Consider the following 25,519-nt stretch of genomic DNA (forward strand, 5'->3'; position numbering starts at 1 on the left):
ATTTTGTTTGGTTCAACAAAATATTAAAGAGATCTCTCATTAATAAGGCTACATGACAAAACTGATACAACATTGTTAAATACGAAAGAACACGCAAACCAGGACAAAAAGTTTTACTTTTCTTTAAAAATTTGAAATTCAACAAAATCATTAGCTAAATATTGATATCAGCTATTAGGTGGATTTATGTCTCTACCTTTGGCCACTGAGAACTTTAATTTCCAAATATTTGACATACGACAACGAAAGTTGACACCAAATACAGGGCAAACATATAAATCACTGCCAAATTCTGAAAGAGAACGGTATCGCAACGCTTAAATCCATATGTTATGAAAAAAATAATACGTTGGGTTACAAAACTGTGAGAGATTTTTCAGTTAGATTGTTAAGTATTGTGACAATATACAAATGAAAGAAAAACAACAGCAAAAATGGGCAATTATGCACAAAAATCAGGAAATTTTGTATGAAAACTTGTAGTACCAGAACCTAGAAGCTGATTTAAAAAATCCCCCAAAAAGATTACCTTTTAGCTAATATGAAAGAATGTTTGACCTGTATTTACTGAGAATAAGCTTAAAGTTGACAGAAAAGAAAAAAGTTCACAAGTTCAAAAAACCACTGAAATTTCCTTAATAGAAACACATTCAAGGACATAAGAGAACTTAGCTTACACTCGAATGCCTTTTTCAGGTTAATTTACACCTCTTGAAGAAGCCATTTTAATTTTTGAATGGACAAAAATAGCAATCAGACTGCAAAAAGAATAAAAATTGAAGGCAAAACACAAGAAATCAGTTAAAGTTTTCTAAAGCTCTTCCTCAAAGCCATTAAAACCCTTAAGTTCTCTGAGAAGAAAATATTTTACATTTGGCTTCATGTTAACGTAAACGGGTGTTGTCATTAACAGAGCTGCGATAAAAATTTGTCAGTAATTAGCATTAAAAAAAACGAAAGCAAAATATTTTGAAAAAAAGGATAAAAATTAAAAATTTCTGATTGTAAAAATCCTTGATATCTAACCTATCTCTGATTTTGCTGCGCGCCCAAAAAACCGCGCAAGTGTTCCAAATGTTTACGAATTAGAACAATTGTTTTGTGAAAGACTTTAAATAATAAAAAAGGAATGATGAATTTTGAATAATTATTGAGTGAAATTTGCAGAATACGGCAGCATTTTAATTCCAGAAGACTTATGGGGCGCCGAGTTTCAAATATCCTTTTTTGGAGTTTAATGATATTATGTGAGCAATTTCTGGGTCTCAGTTTTTGGCAAACTTAAAAAAAGTGGACCAAGAAATCATATTTTGTGCAACTTTTGATGAAAAAAGTCAGAATTTTGAAAGTTTTATCAAAATATTTAGCTAAAGAAACTGCTTTCCAACTTTCAGCAACACTCTTCCATCTTTTACTGTAACAATAACACTCTACCGTTGAAAACTTTAACTTAATTTAAGTTATATTAGCAGATTTGTTTCAAATTTTAGCTAAATTACTGAAAATTTGAGTAAAAACTGTCGAATATTCATAAAATTTAAACCTCGATAACTCCCTGTAAAAGAAGAAAATCGAAAAACTCTTTTTAATTTCATATTCTACGATATAGGTAGTTTTATTGATACCACTCACAACTCTACGATGAATATATCGATCAGCCAAAATTCACTGAACAAAATAACCCATTTGAGTATATATTCCTCCCTCCCCGCTAAAGTGGGGGTCGGAACAAAAAAGGTGTTTTATTTCTCGTTTACTATGGCATACGAGGGTAGGGTATCAATTTCAATCTAACTTATTTAATAAACAAGCAAAATTGAAGAAAATTTGGTGCAAATTGACAAAAAATGGGAATAAAAACAACGGAATTCACTCTACTTTTCTCAAAAGTTTAAACCTCCCTAATTCCCTGTAAAAAACGAAAATTGAGTAAATCTTTTTAATTCCCTGTTCTAAGCTAGAGTAGCTTTCTAATAATACCAGTCTCAACTCTCTACGATGAATATATCGATCGGCCAAAATTGTCTGAACAAAAAAACCCATTTGAGTATATAGTTCCTCGCCCACAAGTGGGTCGGAACAAATAGGAAACTTAATTTTTTTTCGATTTTTATTTTATACTTTTCCTTGTGACAAATGTTTCAGTCAAGTTGACAGTCAAGGGCAGGACAACGGCGTCTATTTTCTGGCAATCAGTTTGATACTGTATTAGTTTTAGGCTTGTTTTGATAGGAATTGAAGGTTTCAAGTAGTTAATTCTGAGATTAATGCTAATTTGGAGGGTTTTGATCAGTTTTGCTGATTTTTAGATGAAATTTAATGATTTTTTGCCTGTTTTTTGTATTAATGCTGTAAGTGGGATTTGAATGGAAGCTTGCTTGTTACTTAAGGAATATTCAGCTAACAATTGACTAAAGTTTTATTGGTTGAAATCATTCTTTTCTTCGGAAAATTGACAGAAAAATTGAGAAATTTTAAACCATTTTTCTCATTTTTTGCAGTTTTTCTTAGTCTTAGACAAGTTTCTTAGCCTATTATGCGTTGCCCATTGTTTTGCGAGCTTTCCATTGCCCTTATTTGAAAGGAATTTTACTCGGCTCTATGTTTCCTTGTACTATTAAAAAAACTCATTAAGTTTTTCTAATTTTTTTATTCAATTTGTTTTTGAATGCCGTTTCTTTTCTTCCTTATTTTTTATGGCGTTTGTGGATGTTCAGCGTTCACAATAGTTGTTCTAGTTGTGTAGTCAGAAGTATGGGCAATTTTTTCCTTCGAGTTGTTTCCGGAATTATTCCGGCTATGTTTTTTTTAAGATCTGTTCACACATTTTCATTATTTTTGAAGTCAAATTGGAGTCGCGATTTTGGTCACGAAACATGAAGTGGAGCGAAAAAGCGAGTGGTTAGGCGGCGTGAAATTTTTTTGCTCTTATTTTAAAGTAGAGTGAGAAAACGTAGTTTGAACAGAAATTTGCTTTCTCGCTGGTGGTTTTTTTGTTCACATGCGGCAATGTCACTTTGATTTTTACTTTTTCAATTTTTTGGATTGGATTATTTCTAAATGGTTTTCCCAATCCATTCATAGTCCGTTCTAGGTCTAGTTTTCTGTTTAGTCAATGAAGATTCTTTGAATTGTACGTCAGGACTTGTACTGCTATGTTTTTACTTCGTCTAACAGATTTTTGTTTCGTCTTACCCTGACTTCTTGGAATTGACTTTTTCAATGACTTACCTTACTAAAAAAATGACTTCTGAGCTCACTCATTGAACTTTAAATTTTATGAACATTTACTTGTTTAAGGTCAATATTGTGTATCTAAGTAGTGCCAAACATATATGCCCTAATTCTTGATTATTAGAGTCTTGAGTTTTTGATTTCGAATATTGATTTTAGGATCTTCTCCGTATGTGCACCCCAGTACGTTATGAGCCCACATTTACAGAGCACGTGCCATTACATAGTAAGTCATTATGTAAAAATATTGCACGTGTATCTGAGGGGTCAAATAAAATGCACCCACTAAGCTGAGGGGGCACAAACGGAAAAGATCCTAGTTTTGAGAAGCCCTATTAAGGCTTTCTCCTTCTAAAGCCTCTGTGTCTCATAAAAATGACCGTCCAAAGCTAACCCAAAAAGTCTAGTGGTCTATTAAAGACTGGTGGTCGATCTGTCTATCTAATCTCTATAGTTGTTTCAATTCATGGAAGGCCCCAAGCGTCTATCGCGGCTATTTTCTGGCAATCTGCCGGTTATGTTTTTACATGAAGCAAGTTTCTTGATGGCCTGAATTTTGATTTCTTTTTATTTGAACCTTTACCTCCGTTTTCGACCTTTGTCGTCTGTTTTTGATATTACTTTAACAGAAGCTTATTTTGTATTATTTAGTAATTAGGAACTGCTGGTACTACCCCCGCTTCCCCGCCCCCGCGTTCCTAGCCACCCAAACCTACCCCCACCCCCAACACAACCTACGTAACACCTGGGAGCCTATCTATCCTCTGCTTTAACACCTGCACCCAAAATACCTAACCCCCAACGACCCACAATCTTAAATAAAATTGGATGTTTCTTTACTATGTATTGCATTGTTTATTTTTTTTCTGAAATAGGTGGTATTAGCTGAGTTTTTTTATTGCACAACTCTTCGTGTTGTTTCAGGTATTCTACGGGCTATGTTTTTAGCTGAAGCAATTTTGTTCATGATTTGTATTTTTGACTTTTGTTTTCAAACATTGACTTCTTTTCTAGAACGTTGACTTCTTGTTTCGAACAAGACTTCAAAAGTATTTTAGTTACTAATACACCCACTAACCAAAGTAAACGCACAAAATGCTTTTTTCTCATGGTAATTTACCTGATCTTGAGGGCAATTTTAGTCAAAATATCTCGCCGTTCCTTTGTCTCAATTTTTATCTCAATCGGCGCATAATCATCAGAAGTTTATTTGATCTATTTTTGGCTAAACTGACAAGCCTACTTACAGAGAAAAGGGAAAATCCAGAAGTTTTCCATAAGCGGCTGTATTTTGAGTCCCACGTGACATCTGTCCAACTTGCTCATAATTTTAATAAAATCACAATGCAAAAACTTGCTGAAAATTAAGGAGGCATGATTTTCTCTGTAAGTAAGCTTGCCAGTTTAGCTTCAAATAGATTTAATAAACTTCTGATGATTATACGTTGATTGGCATAAAAATTAAAAGGAACGGACAAAGTTCTTATGACTAAAATTGACTTCAAGACGTGCAATTTACCATGTAAAACTGCATTTTGTGCGTTCACTTTTGTCAGTGAGTGTAGATAGTGATTAGGTGCTGCTGGTAATGTTCAATGTCAAAATATCGGTTTGAGAAGTTTTCTTCCCATTAAAATCTCTCCTCCCTATCTCAAATTAAAGAACCCGCCGAATGCCTACACCCGGACCTATATACCCCTCTTCGCCCAACCTAGCTACCACCCCCCCCCCCCCCACCTACCTCGCCCCAGCTAACTACCCCCGCTCCCACCCACCCCCATCTACCTACCCTCTCCCTGATCTCCTTGCCTACCTACCTACCCCCCACCTAGATACCCCCACCCGAACTAACCTACCACTCATCTATCTACACTCGCTACATAGCTACCCTCCTGACTACCCTCCTCCTACGTACCTACCCCGCCCCAACTACCTACCCCGCCCTACCTGCTGATATCCATAACCTCAAACTAAAAAGGTCGTCTGCTTTTTTCAAAACACGATTGTCATTTTAGGCTTTTATTTTTTTTCTCTTTAATATTCCCCATTTAACTTGAACACCGGCGCTTTCTCTTTGATTTTTCTGATTAATTGTTTATATTGCGCGGCTCTTCGAGTCTTTTCGGGTATTCTACCGACAATGTTTTTTTAACGTAAGCAAGTTTTTTCAGTTTAGTGAGTTGAGTTTTGACCTCTATTCGACCATTTACCTCAGTTTCTGAACGTTGACTTCTGTTTTCGAACATTAGACTTTAATAGTAGCTAAGATTTTTTTTACGTATTTTGTCTTTAGGAACTGCTGAGAGCATTCAAGGTGAAGAGGTCATTTTTGAATCTTTGAGCCAATCTCTCCTACTTATCTAGCATGCAGACTTACACACCGACCTATCCCCCCACCTACTTAACCGCACCCCACCTACCACCTTTACCTATCTTCAATCGAACCTACCTAACCCCCACACCTACCTTCTTACCCCCTGGGCTCCACCTATCATCTATCCCCTCCTGCCTACAGCCGGCCACCTCACATAACTACACCCCCCTCTCCGACTACTTCCCCCACCTACACCTGCCTACCCCCCCCCCCCCCCCCCCCTCCCCCTGCACCTACGCCAACGCTTACCAATTTTCTAAAAGTTGTTTTTTAATTAATATTGGGTTTTCTTTTTTGATATTTCTGAAATAGGCAGTCAGTTTTTGCTGCACGACTCTTGAATTGTTTTCGGTATTCTGCCGGGTGTTTTTTATGCAAAATTGTGGTTTGACTGTTTTGACTTTTGGAGTGACGTCTGCGCCCTTGACTTTCAATATTTTGCGTTATTTAAATTTCTTCGGAATTTTAAGTTGCTGAAATCAATAAGCGGTAGTTTACTGCAAAAATGCAAATGAAAAGAGCGCCACTGTTGGTGTCATTTTTCACCTTAATATTTTTAACTGCTTTGTGATAGCCTCTAATGACGTCATTTGAAGCACTTCTTAGGGAAGATAAGTAACAACCCCCAACGACTGAAGCAGGCTGTAATAGATTCGATCTCACTAGTCGTTTGAGAACAATTGTTCCGCGTTAGCGTTCATTTTTATAGCTGTGAAATTTTAAGCTGAGCGGAGCTATAATGCAGTGCTCTTGGTTTTGTCGTCTGACGCTTTTTCGTTTCACTGCGAAGCTGAAATTGTCAATTTTTCTGATTGACTAACTTGACGTTTCTCACTCTTTAGCCAAAGTGGTCAGTTCATTTGCGTTAATAGATTTTGATCATACATGACTTAACTCACTCAATAAAATGCATTTTCGCTTGAAAACTTAAGGGTAATTCGCTTAAGGGTAATTCGAATTATACTGAACGACAAAAGTAAGTTAGCACCCGCTATTTTTACGAAGTAAAATTCAATTCTTGAGGCAATATTACTCCAAATTCCAATCACAGTTGGAAGGAAATTTTACACTATTGATCACCTACGCTGGTCCTCTCGCGCAGCTCTGAAATTCAGAGATAAAACAAGTTCACTTAACAGAAATGCCAATGTAAATTGATGAATTCCATCAAAGTTTCGCAGTAAAAACAATTTTGTCAGAAGATTTGATGTTTTCAGGTTTGTTCAATTATGTCTAGGTGTGCACTTTCGTTAATCATTAGAGAGAAAAAATGTGAATAAATTGATTTTAGTGATAACTTTCTGCTAACTGCGAAACTTTGATGAAGATCATCAACTTTACATTGGGATCTCTGGTAAGTGAACGGTGCGTTTTATTTGAATTTCATTGGTAGACAAGAGGACTAGTGTAGGGGATCAATGGAAAGTTGTTTTCAAAATTCAATTTTGAGATGGAGTAATATTGCCTCGAAAATAGAAATTTTAGTTCGTGAAAATATGGGGTGCAAACTTACTGTTGCCGTTCTATATAGTTTAGGTCGAAGGAACTTATGTGTGTAATAAAGGTCACTAATGAAAAGGATTCAACAGAATGAGTTTTAACGTGGTTAATTAATTTATCGCGGAAGTTTTTCACATGGCTTTTAGCGGCGTCGATAACTTTTTCAACTTATATCTGTATCTGTTTCTGTCTCTATTATATGGCACGGCACGGACGTCCATTTCTTTCGCATCTATTCCGGCAAACTGCCGGCTATGTTTGTTTTTATTAATATCTCTCGAACGAAGTTTGAGGCACTAAGTCAATATTTTGCATGATCCGTTTGCCTTATTGAGTAACTTTTACGCCTTGGACTTGAGAGATCTAAATTTTTTTCTCATTCACAAGTGTCAGCAGCTGAACTCAATTGGTGGCAGTGCACTACTAAAAGTTAAATGAAAAGTGCGCCTGACTGGTCTCTATGTTACTGTTCTCTAGTTTCTATACTGGCAATCTGTTGGCTATGGATAAAAAAGTTTAGAACAACTTTTTGATCTAATGAAGAAAACTTAAACGCTTTCTGAATTTTTTTAGCAACAAGAAGTGGTAAGATGGAAAGCTGAATGTGACGAACAGCGAAGCGTTATTGAATCACTGCGACACCAGCTGAAGGCCAAAGAGGAGTTACTTGAGCGAAAGATGAAGTACGTCGAAAAACTAGAACGAGACATTTTACAATATGAAGAGAAATCAGACGATCATGCAGCAGTTCGAAATGAATTGGGGTCACTGCAACAGCTGGTGACTAACATGTCGGCAGAGCACGAGAAAGAGGTCAACGAACTGTTGGATAAGCTGCACTGCTCTGAGGAGGAGCGAAATAATATCACCAATGCTTGCAGGGCTAAAAATGAAATGATGTTAGTGAACAGTTTTGCATAGTTGGGCACATTATCATGGGGCCATATAAATTGTGGCTCATTGTCAGGTTGTTAACAGGTTGTCAGATTTCCTTGAGGACAACCAATTGTTCTGTGTAAAAGGAGCAAATCTCGGCTACCTAATTGGTTTTTTGGCAACAAACTATATTAAAAAATGAAATTCAAAAACTTTTAAGAGTTTTAGGCTTGATGTTCAAATTTGCACTTTAACTAAAATTGTCGTGATCGCTAACACAGGAATAAGGAATAGTTAATTGCTCTCGAATGAGAAGCAATTATTGTAAACGTGTGTGTCTTTTTTAATGCAAAATTTTGGCTCGACCGTTTTTGCGCTATTCGTCTAAAATAATCTTTGAATTCTCAAGTAACTTTTTCACCCTTTTCTTCTTGATTAATTGCTCTTGAACGTAGTTCATAGCAATTATTTTAAACGTGTTGGTCTTTTTTTTATAGCCGCACAGCGATAGCTGGGGCTATTATTGGCCTTCTCTTGGTTATTTACAATTCAAAGAACTTGAATTGTATTGGGGCGCTTTCTTTTTTTTAAGATCTATTCACACTTTTTCATGATTTTTGAAGTCAAATTGGAGTAGTGATTTTGGTCACGCCAAAACAGGAAGTCGAGCGAAAAAGCGAGTGGTTTTGCGGCGTGAATTTTTTTTCGTTCTAATTTTAAAGTAGAGTGAGAAAATGGTGTTTGAACAAAATTTCGCTTTCTCGCTAGCGGTTTTTTGTTCACATGCAGCAATTTCACTCTGATGTTTACTTTTTTTCGATTTTTTGGATCGAATTTTTTTCTAAATGGTTTTCCCAATCCATTCACAGCTCATTCTAGGCCTAGCTTTTTGTTTGAATTAAGTTTTCATTTCTCGCTACTGGTTTTTTTTTTCACATGAGGCATTTTGATATTGATTTTCTGTTTTTTTTCTTATTTTTTTGTTTTGATTTTTTTAATTGCTCTCAAACGAAGTTTGTAGCAATTATATTAGTCCTGTCGGTCTTTTTTTAATGCGATTTTTTGCTTGACCGATTTTTCGTTTAACGCTTTTGACTTTTCGTCCTCAAAAACGGGATAAACAGGTAGCGCCCAGCTGGCATTAAGTGCTCTTAGATACTTTCAGCTTTGTCTCAGCTCAAACTGTTTTGGAGACTTATATTTATACTTATGGTGTGAAGGGCGGTTCTTAGAGGTTGAAGACACCCCAACCCCCCTCCACCGCGCTGTTGCCCCCACCCCAGTGTGCCCCACAATCTGACCCCCGGTGCAACCCCCCTCCCCTCCCCTCCGTGGCTAGATACTGACGAACAACCGCTTGCTAAAAACGCAAATTTATACTTTTTTGCAATTTTTTTCAAGCTTTTTGAAAATTTTTGATATTTTTTGATTTTTATCAGTCCTCAGTGTCAAAGAACCTCCTATAGGGTTTGATAATAGGTTACTGCATTGTTTCTAGTGATAATGGAATGGTTTCAACATTTTAACATCACAAATTTCATCAATTTTTGACGAAACTTGCAATTTTTTCAAATTTTTGAAGTTTTTTATCCTTATTCAGGTCTTTCCAAACCCAGGGGCCAGAAAACATCCTAAGGGGATTGATAATAAGTTACTGCCAAGTTTTTAATGGTCATGAAATAGTTTTTCAACTTCTTAATGTCACAAATTTTAGCAATTTTTTTTATGAACCTTGCTTTTTTTTTTCAAGTTTTTTAAAAAAATTTTTAAGATTTGTTCAGCGGCAAGAGCCAAGGAACCTCCTCTAGGTTTTGAAAATAGGTTTTAATAATTTTTAGATTAAATGGGATGTCCTGCAAGATTTTAACAATACGAAATTTAGCATATTTTTCATATTTTTAGCCAATTTTTTCCAATTTTTGACATTTATAATCATTATTCAGATTTTTTGAACCTCAAAGGTGAGAAAGCCTCCGTTAGGGTTTGATAATAAGTTTCTGGAGAGCTTTCGTTGGTCATGGATTAATTGTCATCTTTTTAATATCACAAGTTATAGCAAGTTTTTTAATGAAACTTGCAATTTTTTTCAAGTTATTTAACAATTTTTGTCCTTTCTGAGGTTTCTCTAGCCTCAAGGGCCTCGGAACTTCCTCTAGGGTTTGACAATGTATTTCAGCATAGTTCAGAGGCGTAATGGATTGTCCTTCAAGATTTTAATATCACGAATTAAAGGAAATTTTAAAAATATTTGCTATTTATGTTATTCATTTTTTCCGGCAACAGAGGCCCTCGAATCTCCTCTAAGGTTTGACAATAAGCTGCTGCATAGTTTCTAGAGTTAGATTTATTGGGATGGTGATCAACATTTTTTTACTCCAGTTTTGGTAATTTTTGGATAAAATTCAAACTTTTCAAATTTTTGTATGTTCCAAGTGTATGGATCTTTATGAGCATGTGAAACGATTTCTGGCTTGAAACTGGGACACCGGATAGTCTTTTGAGATAATGAATTGATTCTTAAGATATTAATGTCTTGCGTAATGTATCATCTTCTTTGCGTAGTGTCATCATCACTGATCCTCATTATCAATGAGTTATAGTTGAAATGTTTTTTATAGCTGATCTAACAGGCACTTTTTAGGAAACCATTGTTAATTGCTCTGAAGAGCAATTTGTAGCAGATTTATTGAACGTGTTTGGCTTTTATGCAATTTTTCGCTTGGCCGATTTTTCGTCTGAACCATTTTATTTTTGTTTTCAGAAACGGGATAAAGATGTAGACCCTGAGGTCACTAAACCGTGGCTAGCTGTTGACGAAGCCAACCGCTCACCGGTCGTTTGAGAGCAATTCGACCGACGTTAGTCGATTATGTTTTAAAAATGGTTTTCTCAATTCACTCATTGTCCATTGTAGGTCTAGTTTTTTGCTAAGTCAATGAAAATTCTTTGAAACTTATACAGATTTTTAATCAAAATATAACAGCTCAGCCCTCAATGAAAAGACGAATTTTTTTGGTCTGTCTTTTTTACTTTTTTTTAGACTGACGATCTACGAATCTATTGCGGTTATTTTCTGGCAATCTGCCAGCTATGTTAATACTAGTTTTTTGCTTGACCGTTTTTGCGCTTTTTCTTCGAGAACATTCTTTGACATCTCAATTGACTTTTTCACGCTTTCGTTCTTCATTTTTGAGTGATCTCTATTGCTCTCACTCCGAAGTAAAGCTTGTTGCTAATATAAAATCGGTTGCAGTATAGCAACAAGAAGGGCATCGTAGCCGAGTGGGCAGTGCTTTTAGTTAGGGATTGGGAGGTCAGTGGTTCGAATCCAGGTGTGGTCAAATCTTTTGCCACCCGCCTGTCGTTCGAGAGCAATTCTTCCGATATTAGTTTATTTCTTCCGTTTTAGTATGTTCTCCCGGTTTATGATTTTTTTATTGTTTTGCCTAAAGCATAAAATTGAATTGGTTGATACCGAGTGCTCCTAGTTGAATTGATGCTGAACACTCCTAGTTATTTTCTTGTACGAATTAAAGGAATTTTTTTGGTGCAAAGCAATTTTTTTCTACAAAGTTGAAAAAAATGACTTGTTACAATTTCCTCCTTTTTTCCTTTTAACAAATTTAGAAGGTTTGTGACTTATTATTTCTATATACTTCTTATTGCTTCTACTGTATGTCTACTGTATGGGAAATAAATAGAATCATTTTCACGTTATTTGCTGTTTGGTCTATTTTTCTACTGTATGGAAGAGAAATTGAATTTCTCTTTTTTCACATTGTTTTCTTTTTGGTCTTTTTTCTTTTATGACTTGATATTTTTGTTTTCTTAATCTGCTGATTTTTTTGTTTTCTCAACAAACAGAAAATCTGCTCTGTATGTTTAATAGTCGTGATAGCCAGTTGTTATTGGCCTTATTCTAGTTCTTCAATAGCCGCGAAGAGATAGCGGCTATAATTGGGGACATCGTGTTTTTTTTTAATTCGTCTACTCCATCGATGATGCTGCGACCATTGAATTTTTCAATTGCAGTGACTTCTACTGCTTTGCAGATAAAATTTGTGTACTTGACGTCATTTGTTCTGCTTTTAGGCCAATTGTGTGACCTACCTCACTCAAAAAATGAATTCTGAACTCACTTAATGGACTTTAAATTTTAACATTTACTAGTTAAAGATCATTAGTGTACATCTAAGTAGCGCCAAACGTATATGCTCTAATTCTTGAGTATTAGAGTCTTGAGTTTTTGACTTCGAATTTTAATTTTAAAAAGTTCTTCCTTATATATGTTATAAAAATTACAGTCCGAATCTAACCCAAAAAGTCTAGTGGTCTATAGAAGGAGTGGTGGTCAAGCTGTCTATCTTATTTTTCGTTGTTTCATTTCCATGGAAGGAAAGAATTGTCTATCGTGGTTAATTTTTGGCAATCTGCAGGCTATGTTTTAGTTTTGAATTGCTCTCGGACGAAGTTGGAAGAAATTAGTGTAAACGTGTTGGTCTTTTTTAGGCAAAATTTTTGTTTGACAATTTTTGCGCGTAATTTTTCACTTCTCAATTAACTTTTTCAGCTTCACTTCTACATTTTGGAATGATCTCAATTGCGTTGTTTGTTGCTAATATAAAATCACTTGTGAGCGATAAACGAGCAAAGATGTTATAGCATAGTGTTTAAGATGTGAGATTGCTATCTCGGAGGTCGCGGGTTTCAACGCCTATGAGGTCGGAGTGTTGCACCCATTAAAAAATTATGATCAACACACCTGAATTAAATAGGAACGCTTGTCATTCGAGAGGAGTTCTTCCGACGTTTGTTTATTTCTTCCGGTTTAGTATATTCTCCCGGTTTATGAGTTTTTTATTGTTATGCTGAGAGCATAAAAATGAATTGATTGATACCGAGTGCTCCTAGTTGCGTTGATGCTGAACACTCCTAGTTATTTTCTTGTACGAATTAAAGGAATTTTTTGGTGCAAAGCAATTCTTTTCTACAAAGTTTGAAAAAAATCACTTGTTACAATTTCCTCCTTTTTTCCTTTTTACAAAACTAGAGGTTTTGTGACTTATTATTTCTATATACTTTCTTATTGCTTCTACTGTATGTCTACTGTATGGGAAATAAATAGAATCTTTTTTCACGTTATTTGCTGTTTGGTCTATTTTTCTACTGTATGGAAGAGAAATTGAATTTCTCTATTTTTCACGTTGTTTTCTTTTTGGTCTTTTTTTGTTATGACTTGATATTTTTGTTTTTTCAATCTGCTGATATTTTTGTTTTCTCATCACACAGAAAATCTGATAGCCAGTTGTTATTGGCCTTATTCTAGTTCTTCAATAGCCGCGGAGAGATAGCGGCTATAATTGGGGACATCGTGTTTTTTTTTAATTCGTCTACTCCATCGATGATTCTGCGACCATTGAATTTTTCAATTTCAGTGACTTCTACTGCTTTGCAGATAAAATTTGTGTACTTGACGTCATTTGTTCTGCTTTTAGGTCAATTGTGTGACCTACCTCACTCAAAAAATGAATTCTCGACTCACTTAATGGACTTCAAATTTTAACATTTACTAGTTAAAGATCATTAGTGTGCATCTAAGTAGCGCCAAACGTATATGCTCTAATTCTTGAGTATTAGAGTCTTGAGTTTTTGAATTCGATTTTTACTTTTAAAAAGCTCTTCCTTATATGTTATAAAAATGACAGTCCGAATCTAACCCAAAAAGACTTGTGGTCTATAGAAGGACTGGTGGTCAATCTGTCTATCTTATTTCTTTCGTTGTTTCTTTTCCATGGAAGGAAAGAAGTGTCTATCGTGGTTAATTTTTGGCAATCTGCAGGCTTTGTTTTAGTTTTCAATTGCTCTCGGACGAAGTTGGAAGAAATTAGTGTAAATGTGTTGGTCTTTTTTAGGCAAAATTTTTGTTTGACAATTTTTGCGCGTAATTTTTCACTTCTCAATTAACTTTTTCAGCTTCACTTCTACATTTTGGAATGATCTCAATTGCGTTGTTTGTTGCTAATATAAAATCACTATAAAATCACTTAAAATCACTTTAGTGCGATAAACGAGCAAAGACGTTATAGCATAGTGTTTAAGATGTGAGATTGCTATCTTGGAGGTCGCGGGTTTCAACGCCTATGAGGTCGGAGTGTTGCACCCATTAAAAAATTATGATCAACACGCCTGAATTAAATAGCAACGCTTGTCATTCGAGAGGAGTTCTTCCGACGTTAGTCGGTTATGTTTTTATAGCTGGAAGCTGAGTGGAGCTATATTACGGTGCTCTTGGTTTTTACGACTCGAAGAGGAGTGTTGGTTTTCTTGAGATTTTTCCATTGGAACTACTATTTGTTCGGACGGCATTTTGACCTAAAAGCGAAAGCGAGTAAAAGTGCCATTTGAGCTAATTTTTTCCGAGCAGAAATATTTTGACCATGCGCTGCGTTTAGTGAATGACTTTCAGACCATGAAAAGTGATTTTGACAAAATGGCGCATATAGATAACCATTTTAAGGCTTTTTTGTCTATTTGGCTCAGTAATATGTAAACCTCTGAAACTGATACCACAATAATTTCGAAAGTCTAATAATGCGTTTCACGTTAAAAACTACACCTGTTTATTCGATGCGGGTTTCGTTCATTTTTCTTTTTTTTGTATTTTGATTTTAATTACTAGAAAAAGTCGTTTTGGTCACCATCTTAATTTCGTTGGACGAGTAATCGGTTTAAGTATTGGAAATTCAGTGAAATTTATTTCGAATATGCCATTTTGTTAGAAAAAGTTTTGCCTAATACTTTTTTGTTTGGAATCTTTTAACTAGTTTTGAATCTATATATGAGGATATCTAGTTTTCTCTTGGCATTGAATGCTGAGTAATGAAATGTATTTATTATCGTAGGAGCTATAGTTCTCTCCTCTCTGCTTATACCAATTATTAAAAAATTTGATTTCAATATTTTTCTTATGTTTTTGCTATTTTCATTTGCAATTGATTTCATTTAATATAGTGCAGCACAGAGAATGTGCGGACATTCCGGTTAAAGACTTTCATATTTTAGTATTCTTTTTCTTTTGAAAAAATTAGTTTCAATCCTAAGAATTTCATCTGCCGTATGCTTTCCAATGTGTCTTTTAGGTCGCAGTTTTAATTTGGAGTTCTATTTTTTAAGGTTAGTATCAAGATTTTCTTCATGATATTCCGTAGCCCTGTCAGTTTTTTTGAGCCGATCAGCATTTGACCAGCCTAAAAATTTTTCAGCGTTACTGAATGTTTATAAAATTAGATTTCGCGGTATCAAGATTTCAGGAATTTTCCCGTCAAAAGCATGTTTTAGGTTCTAAATCTTGAGTTTTTAATAGCCGCCTCAGCTTCTCAGCATGCTATTACAGCGCTCCTATTTTTTTTTACTTCGTTGAATAAAAATTCGCTTTACCTTAGTTCACAGCTTGTGCAACATTTTGCGTGAAATCTTTTTGACTTCTCTAGGCGAGTTTCACTCTTTATCATTCTGCTAAAAGTGTTTTTAGACAGCAGTTACTCAGTAAAGCAATTCAAAATGAACAGAGTCAGTATCAAAAAAACGAAATCAGAAATAGAAACGGGATAAACGTAAAGCCCAAATAAACGTAATACGAAATAAACGTAAAGCCCAATTTTTGCTGCCCGTTATTCGAACTTTGTTCTTAGTAACCATCTCTAATGCTTATTGGTATTGATTTTAGCCCCTGTGTGGTCTCGCTGCGAAACAGGAGTACGTTCAGCTCCAATATGACATCAAATTAGTTCGCACTTTAAAATTGTTTGTTCAAAAATATTTTTTCACTAGTTTTTTCTCTTCTTTCAATCCCAATCTTGGTTATGGGAATCAACGGCAGCTATTTTCAGGCAATTTGCTGGGTATGTTTTGTTTTGGAACTGAAAGATGTCGATTTTTTTTACTATGAGCTTGCTCCAATGATGTTAATGCTCAAATCTTATGGTGACTGGAGTTTGTTTTAAGACAAAAGGTAGTGGTTTCAGTTGTGGTTAACGTTTTCGCCGTGAAGTTCTGACGCTCCGATTCGCTTCCGGATTTTTTCCGGTTGTGTTTTTTGTTTCGTCGTCTGATGCTCTTTTTTGTTAAGCATTTGTTCACACATCAAAGCTGAAAAGGCCAAATTTTCTGAATTACTTCTTCCTCGCACTAACGGCCTTTGCGCGTGTGACGTTATTCTTCACTCTCTCTAGGAACAGTTTTTAAGTCATTTACGTGATTATTAGGTTTTAATCATACGTAACTTACCTCACTCAATAAAATGACGTTTGCTCTTTAAATTAAGGACGAAGGAACTCATATGTGTAATAAAGGTCCCTAATAAAAAGGCTTCTGCGAAATGAATTTTAACCAGCTTTATTAATTTGCCGCTGTATGTTTTTTAACATAACTTTTTTGAGCTGCGTCGATATATTTTTCTGTATCTGTATATGTTTCTATCTCTATTATACGGCATGCAAATCTATTTTTTTCGAAGCTATTCCGGCAATCCGCCGGCTAAGTTAATTAAAATTGGATTAGAACATGCAAATTTGAGCTAGTATTTAAGCAAGTATCTTATTGCAGTGCGTCCTTGGAAGCTAAGCTGGCTTCGTTTGAGAATTCGACTACCGGAGCAGGAGTTCATCTTTCGGAATCTTTGATAAATGAACATGGCTCTTATCAACCACAGCCCTCAGACCCCTCTATGATGCAGAATTACGCCGATATGAATCCCCCCACTGTAATGAACCAACAGCACCAGCAGAGCAGCGAAATGATACTTTCTCAACCTCCTCCTCCTCAAATTCAGCAACAACAGCCACAACAGTATGCTCCCGAGATACACTGCCAGAAATGCATTCACAACGAACAAGTCATTGCTCAGCTGGTATGTTTTTAATTGCTCTCATAAAGTGTGAAGCAATTATTGGAAATGTGTGACTTTTTTGAAAAAATTTTGCCTATTTATAGCCACAAAGCGATAACTTATTATAGCTGCGAAGCTGTAAGCTGAGCGAAGCTATATTGCGGTGCTCTTGGTTTTTACGACTCGAAGAGGAGTATTGGTTTTCTTAAGGTTTTTTTTTACCGGAAGTAGTATTCGTTCAGACGCTGTTTTGACCTAAAAGCGAAAGTGAGAAAAATTGCCGTGTGAACTAATTTTTTCTGAGCGAGAGAAGTTTTTTGATCATGCGCTGCGTTTAGTGAATGACTTTTTGACTTTGAAAAGTAGTTTTTGACTGAATGGCACATATAGATAACCGTTTTTAGCCGTTTTTTCGTCTAAGTGGCCCATTTTTTTGCTTGTAATTTGGTTTTTTGTAGAAATGATTTTTTTCGATGCTATATTGAAAGGTAAACCTTGGAAATTAATAGCACAGTGTTTTGCAGAGCCTGAAAACGCGCCTGAAAACGCGTTTCAAGTTCAAAATTGGCATAAATTTCTTGATTTTTTAATTAATTTCTGGCCTTTTTACTATTATTTTCTTCATTTTTGGATCTTTTAGCCGTCTTTTTGTCAAAAATCAGTTAATATGACAACTTCCCGTTGACAATTCATATACTCGATGCCTCTTTTTACCTCGATGTAATTTTGTTTTATAAAATTGTACATATGCTAATCCGATTTTGGTAGTTTTTTCCTATTTTTCTCAGTTTTTTCTGTATTTTGGTTTTAATTAGTAGAAATATTCTTTTTGTGCAACATGAGGGGCTTTAATTTCGTTTCGATAAAAACGTCAATAATTTTTTAGCGTTAAATTTTTGAAAAACAGTTAAATTTTTTTTACAAATGCAGTCCTAAAAATTTTTTGACCTTTTTTTGCAAAGTGTTTCAATGTTTCGTATGTTTGATTTCTGCTTTTTCTTTTTTTTGATCTGTTCAGGAGGATAGATTTTTGCCTCGGATGTATCGTTGTATTTTCTATGTCTCGAATGCTGAAAACTGAAATGGTGTTATTTTTTCTTGTTTTTTTAAATTTGATTTTTATACTTTCAAAAGTTTTAAACTTTGATTTGAACTTTCAAAAATCAAGAATTAGTCTTTGTTACGGTGTTCCTTACATTGTGTCCATATTCTTCACTCCTGGTACCTACATTTATACTGGTTTTATTGATTTTTTCAGTTATTAACAAATTGAATGATTTCGGCTTTTTCTTAGATTTTCGTCCTTTCTTTGGGTTGCAATTGATTTCATTCAACATAAGGCAGTACTAAGAGTTTACTAGAAAGCCTTTTCTAGAATTGCTACTTATTACTTTCTATTGTATTTTCTCCGAACGTGGTATTGTTCTTAAACAATTTTTTGCCTTTAAATATTACTCGGTTGCTTTTCTATGATTATTTTAATTTTTGAATTAGTTTGAAATCATGTTGTCTAGCATATATACAAAAAGAAAAAAGTATGTGTTGTTTTTGTCTTAATTGCAGTGATGAGAAATCTAACTGTAGTAGTTTTCTGATTCTTAACTTTGAGCATTATTTTTTGAAAAATTTAATTTAGTTTAAGTTATTATTATCTGCCGTTTGCTTTAGCGATCTTTTTGAGATTAGAATCATGAATTATTTGAGGGCAGTTGATAGCCCTGTCAGCTGTATGAGACTATCAGTGTTTTGACTATCCTAATTATTTTGCACTTATCCTTACCAAACGTTTTCAATAATAAATATTTTGCGGCATTTTGTTTCTCTTGGTGACAGTGGTTTAATTTTCACCAATTCTTAGATCAGTCCGGGGGGGGGGGGGGGGGGGGAGTAATTAGTTTATCGTTGATTAAAAAATGGTTTCAGCTGCATTTAGGGTTTTTGTCAAGTTTTTACGCTTCGAGTCGCTTCCGGAATTCTTCCGGCTAGGTTTTTTTTGTTTCGTCGTCTGACGCTCTTTTTTCGTTTTACATTTGTTCACACAGCAAAGCTGAAAAAGTCAAATTTTCTGAATGACTTCTTCCTCTCACTAACGGCATTTGCGCGCTTGACGTCATTTCTCACTCGCTTTAGCAAAAAGGTTTTAATTTATTTGCGTGATTAGATTTTGATCATACGTGACTTACCTCACTCAATAAAATGACTTTTGCACTTTAAAACTTAAGTTTAATTTGAATTTGTTTAAGGTCAAAGGAACTCATATGTGCAGTAAAGATCCCTAATAAGAGGCTTCTGTGGAATGAATTTTAACAAGCGTTATTAATTTATCGCTGAATGTTTTTTACCTTGTTTTTTGAGCGGCGTCGATTTTTTTCAATTTAAATCTGTATCTGTTTCTATCTCTATTATATGGCACGCACGTCTATTCTTTCGCAGCTATCCTGGCAATCTGCTGGCTATGTTTATTATTGGCTGTAGGATATCATTGGCCATCTCGTGGTTTTTTTTTACAATTCAAATAAATTGAATTGTATTGGGGCGCTGTCTTTTTGCTACTGGAATTGGAGTATTGGTGGAGCGTCTTTTTGTTTTGTTGGAGTGTATTTGAAACAGGAAGTGTTTAGGTCAAATTGCGGAACAGCATAGAGAGAAGAGAGTGCTTTTCTGTTCATGCTACATTTTTGAGAGAGAGCGAGAAAAGTAGGCGTGGAACATTATCGTTAAAACAAAGTATATAGGACAAGTTACTGTCAAGTTAAAGTATATAGGTCAAGTTACTGAAGTATATAGGTCGAGTTATAGGTCAAGTTACTGAAGTATATAGGTCGAGTTATAGGTCAAGTTACTGAAGTATATATGTCAAGTTACTGAAATGCGTGATAACAAACTATATGGGTCAAGTTACTGAAGTCAAGTTACTCAGCAGTTGCTGAGAGCAAAGAGAGTGGGTTTTCTGTTCACGTCGCTGATTTGAAAAAGAGCGAAAAATTTCCACTAATAGAACAATATTAATTGCTCTTGAACGAAGTTCATAGCAATTATTGTAATTGTGTGTGTGTCTTTTTTATGCAGAGTTTTTGCTTGACAATTTTGACTTTTCGAGTGACTTTTACGCCCTTGAGTTTTTGCGTTTCGCGTGATCTAAAATTCTCTCTCAATCACAATTTTAAGCAGCTGAACTCAATTGGCGGCAATTTAAAACTAAAAGTCAAATGAAAAGTGCGCTGAAACTGGTGCCATTTTTTACTTTGAATCTTTATAGTGGTATATGTTAACCTCTAATGTGGATATTTGAAGCCCAATATTGAACTTCTGAGTCCCATTTAAGCTCCTTCTCCCTCCCTCCTATCCTCACACCCCCCCCCCCCCCCCCCCTCGACTGAAGCAGGCTGCAATTGATTAGAGCTGCCACTAGTCGTTCGAGAGCAATTCTTCCGACGTTTAGTCGGTTATGTTTTTTTTATCACGTGCTGCTTTTGGCACTTAGTTTTTAATTGCTCTCGAATGAGAAGCAATTATTGTAAAGGTGTGAGTCTTTTTATGCAAATTTTTCACGTGATCGTTTTGCGTTTTTTTTTTTTACAGTAATCTTTCACTTCTCAAATGACTTTTTCAAGCACTTCTTAAATTCTTGAGTGATTAATAGCCGCCTTCAGCTTATCAACGGCTATTATTTAGGCGCTCTACTTTTTAATTGCTCTCAAATGAAGTTTGTAGCAGTTATATTAGTCCTGTTAGTCTTTCTTATGCGATTTTTTCGCTTGGCCGATTTTTTGTCTTACCCATTTGACTTCTCGTCCTTAAAAACGGGATAAACCAATCCAAAGTATTTTCTTTGTTTTTGTGTGCTGTCTTGTTACGACTCTAAGAGGAGTTTTGGTGATCTATTTCTTTTTAATGGGTGACTTCTCTTTTCACAGGATGACAAGTCAAATGGCAAAGCCAATTTGTTTTTTCACATGCGGCAATTTGAGTCTTGATTTCATTGCTTCTCCTCTTAACTGCTATTAATATAATACCTATGTTTAATTGCTCTCAAACGAAGTTTGTAGCAATTATATTAGTCCTGTTGGTCTTTTTTTATGCGATTTTTCGCTTGAGCGATTTTTCGTCGAGGCATTTGACTTTTCGTCCTTAAAAACGGGATAATCAGGTAGCGCACAGCGGGCATTAAGTTTCATTAAAGGCCCTTAGCCGCGTTTAGTAGTCCTACAAGTTCTTAGTGAGATGAAGGTACCGGGAAGGTGTAATTTAAGGTTATAAGGTCATTTTTACGAGTTGCAATGTCTCCGGTTTTTTTGCCATTTTGCGCTCAAACGAAGTTTGCAGCAACAATATTAGTCCTGTCGGTCTTTTTTATGCGATTTTGCAATTGACCGAATTTTCGTCTGACGTTTTTGACTTTTCGTCCTCAAAAACGGTATAAACAGGTAGCGCCCAGCGGGCATTAAGTGCTCTTAGAGCCTTTGAGTTCTGTTTCAGCTGAAACTATTCGGGAGACTTTTACTTATGGTGTGAAGGGCGGTTCTTAGAGGTTGAAGGCCCCTTGCATTGTTGACCCCCCACTAGTTTTCACTATTTTGCACAATTTGTTCAAGTTTTTTTGACATTTTTAAATTTTTATCAGCCCTAGGTGTCAAGAAACCTCCTCTAGGTTTTAATAATAGGCTACTGCACACTTTCTAGTGGTAATGAAATGGTTTGATTTTTTGACGAAAAATTCAATTGTTGTCAAATTTGATAGACTTTTATTTTTCTTTATTCAGTTCTTTCCAGACCCAGGTTGGATAAGTTACTGACAAATTTTTATTGGCCATGGAATAGTTTTTCAACTAATTAATGTAACAAATTTTAGCAATTTTTTGATAAATGTTTTTGTCGTTTTTTAGTTTTCTCAATTCTCTCTAGTTTTCTCTAGTTTTTGTCGCTTTTCAATCCTCTAGAGCCACGGAAGCTCCTCTAAAGTTTGATATTATGTTGCTGCATAGTTTATAGACGTAATGGAATGTTTTTAAGGTTTTAGTTTCACGAATTTCAGCTATTTTTAAAAATAATTGCAATTTTTTCATCTTGAATTTATTCCGGCACCAGGGGCCCTGGGACCTCCTACAAGCATTGATAATAAGCTACTGTATACTTTCTAGAGTTAATGGAATGGTGATGAATGTCTTTTATGACTCCAGTTTTAGTAATTTTTGGATGGAATTTAAAACTTTTCTCAAATTTGCGGAAAATTTTTATCTTGTTCCAAGTGTATGGATCTTTATGAGGCAGTGAAACTATTTCAGGCTTGAAACAGGGTACTGGATAGTCTCTTGAGACAATAAAATGGCTTTGATGATGTTAATATCTTGAATTTTTGAAAGATTCTGTTAAAATTTGCAATTGATTCCACATTTTTTAAGTATTTTTTTGTCCTTTACTGAGTTTAGCGACCATTACTGGCCAACGAAGTCTTGTTGATGGGTTACTTGACAGAACTTTCAAGACAAAAAATGTTTGAACTTTTTTTACTGCAAAGTTGAAATTTTTAATTTTGCCTTTTCCAGTTTTTTCTATATGATTCATTTACTGACAAGGCAAGAAAACTATAGATTGCAGAGGCGAATCCCATAATGGAAAATATTCCCATCTCTCTTTCTCTCTTTGTCGATTAGGGTTTCGTTCCTCTTTTTTGTTCACGGTTTATCATCCTCCCTCTCTCACTCTATCCCCCCTCTCTCTCTCTCTTTGTTGATGCCACACTTCAGCTGCTGTTATGTGGCGTACTGTCATCATCTCTGATCCTGATTAACAATGAGTTATAGTAGAATTTTTTTATCTTAGTTGACTTAAGAGGCACTTTTTAGGAAATCATTGTTAATTGCTCTAAAAGCAATTTAGAGCAGATGCAAATATATCAATCCTTTCTGTCTTTTTTGCAATTTTTTAATTGACCGATTTTTCGTCTGACCCATTTGACTTTCGTCTTAAGAAACGGGATATAGAGGTAGCGCCCCGTTTACATTACGTTCTTCTAGGTCCGTACACCCCCACCCACCCACCGCCCCCTCATCGGTCCCCCAATCTACTTTTGCACCCCGCTGCGTTCACCTTACGGCTCTTCAAATTATCTGGCGCTAGCCTTACTAAAACGTGGCTAGCTACTGGGGAAGTCGACCGCTCGCCGGTCGTTTGAGAGCAATTCGCACGACGTTAGTCGTTTGTTTCGATCTTTTCGTTGGAGCAGTCTAAAATTGAAGCTGTTTAAAGTCGATATAGGTTTTTTGCAAGACATAAGTACTTTTTATGACTTTTATGAGCTATATGTTTTGGTAATCCAAATAAAAGCACGCAAATTTATACTAATTTTCACAATTTTTTTTCAAGCTTTTAATTGTTTGTCATTTTTCAAGTTGTTTTTAGCTCTGGATGTCAAGGCACCTTCTCTAGTGCTTGATAATAGTTTACTATATAGTTTCTAGTGCAAATGGAATGGTTTTTTAGCATTTTAGATCACGGATTTTAGCTTTTTCGACAAAACTTGCATTTTTTTCCAACTTTTTGAAATTTTTTGTCGTCATTCAGGTCTTCCCTGACCCAGCCGCCAGAAAACCTGCTTAACGTTTTGGTAATAAGTTTCTAAAATATTATAATTGATCATGGAATAGTTTTCAACTTTTTAGTATTACAAATTTTGGCAGTTTTGTTTAATAACACTTGCGATTTTTTGCTTGGCCGATTTTTCATCTGATCCATTTCATTTTCGTCTTGAAATAATCTGGCGCTAGCCTCACTAAAAGGTGGCTAGCTACTGAGGAAACCAACCGCTCGCCGGTTGTTTGAGAGCAATTCGCACGACGTTAGTCGGTTGCTTCGAATTTTTTTTCTGACAAAACTCACTTTTTTCCATTTTTTTGACTTTTGTCGTTATTAAGGTCTTTTCATACCCAGCCGCCAGAAAACCTCCTAATGTTTTGATGATAAGTTACTAAAATTTTTTTATTGGCCTTGGAATAGTTTTCAATTTTTTAATATAACAAATTTTTGGCAGTTTTTCAATGAAACTTGCAATTTCCTGCTTGGCCCATTTTTCGTCTGCCCCATTTCGTCTTAAGAAACGGGAAAAAACGGTAGCGCCCAGTTTGCATTAGTTTCTCTTAGAGCCCTTCAACCCACTAGTCTTCAAGTATGCGAATAACAGAAACTATTTTGGAGATTTACAATTATGGTGTGAAGGGCGGTTCTTGGAAATTGAACCCACACCCCACCCCCATATCAGCCCGCACCCCAATCCCCACCCCTGCACATCGTTCAGGCCGTAGGAGCCTATGCAGCCCAAGATTCCCCTCCCACCGTTGCCCTCCCCCCCCCCCCCCCCACTCACCGCCCCCAAATCAGTCCCCCAATCCACTTTTGCACGCAATCCACTATTTTAAGAGCTATATGTTTTGGTAATCGAAATAAAACCACGCAAAATGTTACTAATTTTTACACTTTTAACCTTTTTTGAAAATGTTTGTCATTTTTCAAGTTTTTTTCAGTCCTGGTTGTCAAGGAACCTTCTCTAGTGTTTGATAATAGTTTACTATATAGTGCTAATGGAATGGTTTTTAACATTTTAGATCACGGATTTTAGCTTTTTGCCAAAATTTACAATTTTTCGTTTTTTTGACACTTTTTGTCGGTATCCAGGTTTTTCCAGACCCAGCCGCCAGAAAACCTCCTTAACGTTTTGATGATGAGTTACTAAAACTTTTTTCTTCGCCATAGAATAGTTTTCAACTTCTTAATATCACAAATTTTGGCAATTTTTTAAAAAATAGTCCGGCATTTTTTTTCAAGTTTGAAAATTGGTCATTTTTAGTAGTATCCAGCCTCAAGAGCCAACAAACTTCCTCTAGTGTTTAATTATGGGATACGGTATGGTTCCGAAATGTGATGAATTTTCAAGATATTAACATCACCAATTTTAGCATTTTTTTTGACAATCATAGTCGTTTTTCAGATTTTTTTGGCCTCAGGTTTTGAAAAAACCTCCGTTAAAGTGTGATAATAAGTTATTGGAAATTTTTTTGGGGTCTTGAATCATTTTTCAGCTTCTTAATATCACGAAATTTAGCAATTTTTTTCTAAAACTTGCAATTCTCCAAGTTTTTTTGTCATTGTTTAGATTTCTCCAACCTCAAAAGCCACGGAACCTCCTCTAGTGTTCGATATTAGTTTGTATAATTTGGAGATATAATAGAATGTTTTTAGAATTTTAATCTCACGAATTTTGCAACTTTTTAAAACAGTATTTGCAGTTTTTTCAAGGTTTTCTGAATATTTTTGAATTTTTTTCCCGCCACCAGGGGCTCGTGGACCTCCTCCAAGATTCGATAATCAGCTGCTTCATAGTTTATTATATATATATATATAATTATTATATATATATATATATATATATATATATATATATATTTATATATATATAGTTTATTATCAATATTATAATGACTCGACCTATATCAATTTTTTGATAAAATTTGAATCTCATTCAATTTTGTGGAAAATTATTATCATGTTCCAAGTTTATGTATCTTTATGAGCAAGTGAAACCATTTGAGGCTTGAAATAGGGCTACTGTATAGTTTATTGAGATAATTAAGGGGTTCTAAAGATAATTATCG

General features: G+C 35.3%; 1 protein-coding gene across 4 annotated transcripts in view; it reads left to right on the plus strand.

Annotated features, from left to right (window-relative positions):
• LOC142344757 (uncharacterized) overlaps window positions 1-25,519 on the plus strand; it is a 147,268-nt gene that overhangs the window by 31,553 nt on the left and 90,196 nt on the right. For all 4 annotated transcript variants that reach the window (XM_075396657.1, XM_075396656.1, XM_075396658.1 and 1 more), the window contains 2 exons: window positions 7,682-8,007; window positions 16,589-16,892. In XM_075396657.1, coding sequence (XP_075252772.1) covers window positions 7,682-8,007; window positions 16,589-16,892 — 630 coding nt within the window. The remainder of the gene's footprint in view (window positions 1-7,681; window positions 8,008-16,588; window positions 16,893-25,519) is intronic.

Source organism: Convolutriloba macropyga, chromosome 8 (genome assembly GCF_964194025.1).
Source record: "Convolutriloba macropyga chromosome 8, txConMacr16.3, whole genome shotgun sequence".
In the NCBI taxonomy this organism is placed as follows: domain Eukaryota; kingdom Metazoa; phylum Xenacoelomorpha; order Acoela; family Convolutidae; genus Convolutriloba; species Convolutriloba macropyga.